Source organism: Apteryx mantelli, chromosome 1 (assembly GCF_036417845.1).
Source record: "Apteryx mantelli isolate bAptMan1 chromosome 1, bAptMan1.hap1, whole genome shotgun sequence".
Taxonomy (NCBI): domain Eukaryota; kingdom Metazoa; phylum Chordata; class Aves; order Apterygiformes; family Apterygidae; genus Apteryx; species Apteryx mantelli.
In genome coordinates this window covers 75,095,227-75,101,603 of record NC_089978.1, presented here as the reverse complement: position 1 = coordinate 75,101,603, position 6,377 = coordinate 75,095,227, and the positions used below count along the sequence as shown (strand labels likewise).

The 6,377-nt window shown below is 47.1% G+C and overlaps 1 protein-coding gene across 3 annotated transcripts in view; it reads left to right on the top strand.

Moving 5' to 3' along the window:
• The first annotated feature begins 3,816 nt into the window (after positions 1 to 3,816).
• Positions 3,817 to 6,377, top strand: part of UPF3A (UPF3A regulator of nonsense mediated mRNA decay) — a 28,199-nt gene continuing 25,638 nt past the window's right edge. For all 3 annotated transcript variants that reach the window (XM_067295401.1, XM_067295386.1, XM_067295393.1), the window contains exons 1-2: positions 3,817 to 4,034; positions 6,107 to 6,213. In XM_067295401.1, coding sequence (XP_067151502.1) covers positions 3,882 to 4,034; positions 6,107 to 6,213 — 260 coding nt within the window. In that variant the 5' untranslated portion in view covers positions 3,817 to 3,881. The remainder of the gene's footprint in view (positions 4,035 to 6,106; positions 6,214 to 6,377) is intronic.

Below are 6,377 nucleotides of genomic sequence, written 5' to 3'. Positions count from 1 at the left end.
TATTAAGTATTTGCTATACACTTTTTTTTTTTTGGTGCTTTGCATAAATAAGTGCAGATGGGGGATGAATGATGAATCCAAGTACCTATATTGAATTCTTGCTGTCATCCTCTCCCTCCAGCAGCAGATCTTTCTTTGCTAACAATCCTCTTAGGGCGGACTTTAAGACAGGCAATGCTGAGCTTACTTCTAATTTTGTTAATGATTGAATATTGAATCACTGATTGTTACTGTGATCTCTTCTGGATTTCATTTTTTATGCATATGGCTCTGCATGAACTGGAGTATAAGCTGCCTCTTATCATCCAATTACTTCTGTCTCCTGGCTCATTGAGTTCTCAGTGATCAGGTTCTGTATCCTAAGGACTATGCAGTTGCTGGAGACCCTTTCATTCCTTCATTTATCCTAGCACCCCCATTAGTTGATATGATACTAATTTTCTTTACCTTACTTGCTAGCTCCTGCTGCTCTTCTCAGCCAGACTGTTGGCTGTGCCTGGTTACATCTTTGTTCTTCAGCTCTTTTCCTGGTGTGTGTCTCATGAATCCTCATCTGAGTCAGGGAGACCTTGTTGCATCAATGCAGGCTGCACACATGGTTTGAATCCAGGATGGTGGCTGCTTCCCTCATGTCCCTGCATTACTGAACATGATTATAAGTTCTATATACACTTGCATTTTAAAATTCAAGGGTATGGGGTGAGAAAGAATTAAGGAAAGAGTTTGTTTTGGCCAAAATTCCACAAACTCTCACAAATGATACTCAAATGAAATCTAGCTGGGACCACGAGATCCCCTTGCTTTCCTATGAATGCCACCATAGGATCTCCTGAAAAAGAAGAGATATGGCCTATGCTCCCTAGGAGTCTAAGTGAAAAGGTGCTTTGCCCCCACAAGGTATGGGGGAAGAGAATCATTCAGGAAGTGTCTGCGTCTTCTGGCCAGCGTCCAGTCTGTTTCCTTCAATGTGGCTGGATAAAAAGCTCATAAAGAGCTGCTTTTGTTTTGGTATCTGATAGTTTATGTGTAGTTCAGATGGCTTCTGATGTGCGAGGTAAACTGGAAGTTTTTCCTGGGCACATCAGAATATTCTGGCCTATTAAGACTCTGTAAGTGTGCCTCAACAGCCGTTGTATCAAGCAAGTTTCGTCCTTTACAGGATCTCTCAGTAGGGATTTTTTTTTGGCTTCCGTGCTTATGTATGCTGAATGATTGTAACCAAGATCATGTTGTGAATAAAGAGATAGCAAAGGTTTATTGCTGCATGCAGAGCAGCCTGAAGACTATCACCAGCAGATCCTCAGACAAAGAACTGAACTGCTTTTTTTCCTCTAGAAGATTCTCTATTTTTTTAATGCTAATTTGGGTAAGTCTAGTTTACTACTAAGGCACTGTGACAAGCAATTTCTATATGCCAGTTGCCTAAAAAGCCTTCTAGCAAATTCGGCCTTTTGTCTTATGTCAGGCATGGATGCAAGTCCTATGTTGTTTACTTGTTCCCATAATGCTACTATTATCATTGATAAAATAAATTAAAACACTGATAAGATTTTGTATTTCTTGTACTCTCCTGTCACGATTCGATGATATATTGGCTCTGATGGCAACACTGCTTTAGAGTATTTCCACCCTGCCCGTAAGAATCTACTTTTCCCTGTGCCACTACCTCAGCTATGGTAATTCAAGTGTTTGTGTGGTTATGTTATGAATCAAATCAGAGAACTTGATCTAGCATTTAAAAATCTTTTCTTCTCAGTTTTCAGGTTCAAAGATAGTAAGCCACTGTTTTAGTGTCATCAGTGGGGAAGAGTGGTAGGAGTGGGAAGGAATAGTTGGAATACCTTAAATGGGGATTGCTGAAAAGGCAATGTATCATTACACTATGTCTTCGCAGATATCTGCTGAAGTATTTTGGCTGGCTGTTGCTGGCCTTCATTTATTGGCATTAAAAGTTACCTAGAAAGAGATGTATGCAAAGTGTCCTAGATTGCCAATGATTTTTCCTGGACAGCATCAGAGGAATTCTTGGTATGACTTGTCCTGCCTTCCTACCCTTTAAACAGCTGCAATTAGGTTAGAGCTTGCAAGATGGTGGTTGAGGTGTGTCTTTCAGGCAGGCTTTAGGGCATTCCCTCATTTCTCTTCTGTTCAGGATGTTGATCTGCACTTGTTCTATCCAAATCCTCATTTCTATATCTGCAGCTCCTGCTGTGCTCTACTCTTCTACACTTCCCAGCACCTGTCCTGCCCTTGCTTTTACACTGTGTAATGGATAGTGCTTATTGTCTTTCCAGATTATTCTGGTATTCTGATTTTTCAGCCTGGCTCTAGTTAAATTGGGTATTTTCCTTGTCCTTATGCGGTCTTTGGTTATTAATTTTGGCCTCACTTGACCTCAGGTTCTTGACTCTTGCTCTTGGTCATTTCCTTGGTTAGCTTGGGCAAGTGGGTACAAGGATCCAGGTCTTGATCAGGTTGAGTAGCCTATCAGTGTGTCCCTAAAAGAGGCATCTGTCTCCTGCAAGGATCAATCTTTTCCCAGTTTTGGGGGGACCTGGCTGTTGCCTGCAAGGTTTTCAGAATAGGTCTGAAAACCCACAAGAGATTTCTGCAAATGGTCCCAGCTGTTCCTCATGCTCTTCTCAAGCACTATTGCCTAAAAGATTTGAAGGCTAATGACATGTTAGAGTTTCCTTGGCCAATGCCACCTGCTTTTATTTTTAGAGCTGCAACTGGCCTTTTAGGATCAAAGGTGAGACCAATGGGATGATTGGAATATCCTGTCTTAGGGATAGTGTGGTCAGGTTTCTTATTCATGAAGCCTGACAGGCAAGTGGTAGGTTGGTATTTGACAAATCGAACTTCACCAAACATCAGAAAATGTCCTCCAGGCACAGGTATCACCTGGTTTCCAATTATGATGATGAATTGTAGCCACTGGTAGTGGACACAGAAGGAGGTTAAGATGGAGTGGGAATTCTGTTTTCAGCGGCTTCAGCACTGAGTTATTCCACATCAAATCATCTACTATTTGTTGTCATGCTGTGGACATCTGTTTGAGGACTGACAATGCAGCATCAGCATCTGAAGATCAGTATTGACCCTGTGTATTCTGCATAAATTGCAGGCATTTTTGCTCATTCTGTCTATTTTCAGTAACTTCAGAGGAGTCCAGTGGTACATCTATAACCTATGTGTGACCCACAGCCATTCTTCACTTTGCTGTACCTCTGTCACCAAGCCTAGGAGAAGTAGTTCAAGACATCCCAAATAATCCAGTACTTTCAAGAAACTTTTTAGAACTAGACATCACAAAATTGCACTATGCTGATCCAGGACTGAGTAATCCTTGGTCTGATGGATGGGTCACTACTTCTAGACCAGCCACATGGAAGACCAGCTTTGTGCTCTCAATTCAGGGACACCTTGCAGGTGAGAGATTAATCTGAAGGTAAATTACTATATACTTTCCCTGTTCTTCTCCTCATTCTGCTCATTATGGGTGACCTCCCCAGTAACTTGCCACTGTCAGAGACAGGATAGGGGCATTGTCTGAATCAGTGTGTCCTCATGTCAGGGAGGAGGAGGAGCATGGGCATGAGGGTGAGGATGATGAAGGTGCAGATGAAGACAGGGATGGAGGTGATGGGGATGAAGATGATGAGGTTGGGGGGAATGGGAATGGGGATAGCGCTGCCCCCACGGCGGCGACCGTTGAGAACCCTGCGTCCCCCGCCCGCGAAGTCTCGCGAGATTGCGCTCGGCGAGCGGCCAGTTCTCGCGAGGTTTGCGCCTGCTGCGGCGGCAGCGGTTCCATGAGGTCGGAGCGGGAGGCCGCGCCGGGGCCGGCGCGGGGCGGCGGCGGCGGGGAGAAGTGGCCCATGGAGGTGCCGCCGAGGCGGGAGTCGCCGCGCCGCGAACCGGAGGCTCCGCTAACCCCCCCTCCCCCGCTGGGGCCGCCGCCGCCGCCTCCCCCGCCTCTTCACCCGGCGCCGGGTAAACAGCGAGAGGAGAAAAAAACGGCGCTGAGCAAAGTGAGGGGCCGTGCGGGGCCGGGGGGCCGCGGGGCGAGCCCGGGGGCTGGGCCGTGCCCGGGGCTGAGCGGGGGAGCTGGGCTGAGCCTGGGGGTGTGTCTAGGGGCTGGGGTGAGCCTGGGGAGTGTGCTGTGGGTCTGGGGGTGCGCCTGGGGTCTGGGGGTGTCCCTGGGGGTGCGCCTGGGGAGTGTGCTGTGGGTCTGGGGGTGCGCCTGGGGTCTGGGGGTGTCCCTGGGGGTGCGCCTGGGGAGTGTGCTGTGGGTCTGGGGGTGAGCCTGGGGTCTGGGGGTGTCCCTGGGGGTGCGCCTGGGGAGTGTGCTGTGGGTCTGGGGGTGTGCCTGGGGTCTGGGGAGTGTGCTGTGGGTCTGGGGGTGTGCCTGGGGTTGCACCTGGGGAGTGTGCTGTGGGTCTGGGGGTGTGCCTGAGGGTGCGCCTGGGGAGTGTGCTGTGGGTCTGGGGGTGTGCCTGGGGTTTGGGGCTGTCCCTGAGGGTGAGCCTGGGGAGTGTGCTTAGGGGCTAGGGGTGTGCCCGAGGGTTGTGCTGTGGGGCTGGGGGTGTGCTCCGGGGCTGGGAGTGTGTCTGGGAGGCCAACCTGGGGCCTGGGGGCAAGCTGAGGGGCAGGCCTGGGGGCTGAGGGTGGGGCTGGAGGTGTGCCTGGGGGCTGGGGATGTGACTAGGGATGTGCATGGGGGTGTGTCTGGGGGCAAGCCTGGGGGCAGGGTGTGAGCCTGGCGGCAAAGGCATGCTGGGGGTAAGCCTGGGGGTGCGCCTGGGGGCTGGGGATATGCCTGGTGGCGAGCCTGTTGTCTGGGGGGGTGAGCCTGGGGGACAGATGTGCAGGGAGTTGTGTGCCTGGGGGTTGAGTGCTGAGTGGGGGGGGCAGCAGAAGAGACACAGAAGAGGTATGTAGGGGAGTTGAGGAATATGTGTGGAGGTGGAGGTTGTTTGGGAAGGAGCCTGGGAACAGGAATAGGGGGGCAAAAGGGGATGTGTGTGTGATTGAGAGAATGGGGCCAACCCCTGGGAAAGGTGAGCAGGTGGGGATATTTGCAGGGAAGGTGACATGAAGATGGAGAAGGGCAGAGGAAGGCAAGGGCAGGGGTGCATGGAAGGGTTTAGTAAGAAGTGTTGGGTGATGTCGAAGGATCAGAGGAAGTTTATAATGAGGAGCATGGCCCTGAGGCTAGTTTCAAGAGAATATAGCATTTAAACATGGTCTTTGTTTCATCATTAGCAAAATGAGGGTGTTCACTTTCTTAAGTATTTTGAGGACCTCAGCAACAGTGCTGCAAATTTGCTTGTCATTTCATCTTTTGTTCTTTAAAAATTAAGATTGACTAATGCTGTGACAAAGCAGTTCTTGCAAGAACAAGAGCAATTCTCACTCCATGTTTTTTTTTGAGTATTTTTCAAAGAATACTCATATAGAGTACTGTGAGATTTGTTTTATTCCCATTTTCTAAACATGGAAATGAAAGCACTGAAGGTCACCGTGACTTAAAGTTAAGTCAAGTTCAGATATTGTCGAGAAATGGAAATACATTATCTGAATCTTTATGACCATTTTGCTGTTTTCTATACTGGCACCATTCTGTCGTAATGGTTTTCATGCAGTCTCAGAGACTTTATTGTGAAGTGAAGACATTGGACAATGTACATAAAATGCTTTTGTAGTAAAGCACTTCAAAGTTAGTTGAAACAAAATAATTTTGTAAAGAGAGAATGAAAACATTTTGTGTAATCGATATCTGTTTTTTTTGCCATTTGTTAGTATTTTGTGTTCTCAGCCAGATTACAGTGTCTTTTACGCTCTTCATCAGACTATTTCAGTTATGCTACAATTTTACAATGTTAGCTGTTGTTCTCTATATTTTATGTAGCAGAAACTGAGATAGGTCAACTGTTCCTTGTGCCAGCAAATGCGAGAAAGTAAGTCACTAGGAGGCTAGTGTTCCAATTGAAACTTCCAATTCAAGGAAGAGCTTTTAAAGAGTAATAATATATGATTTGCTTAGTCCTTTTCCACAGTATTTAGATCAAAGATATTTGTCCATTTTATTTTATATGTGCAGGTAGTTATTCGCCGGCTTCCTCCTTGTCTAACTAAGGAGCAACTGGAGGAACAGCTACATCCTTTACCTGCCCATGATTATTTTGAGTTTTGCACTGCTGATCCCAGGTGAGGATGAGCTGTTGGTCAGTACTAAATAGAAAATGTTTTTACAGGTTTTCAGGTGCTTAAAACCTAATTAAAGTATTTTGGATATAGTCATGTACCAGATTACATATTTTGTCCCTGGAGCCTTTATTTTTTGTTGTGTTTCTTAGTTATGTAAAATGCTT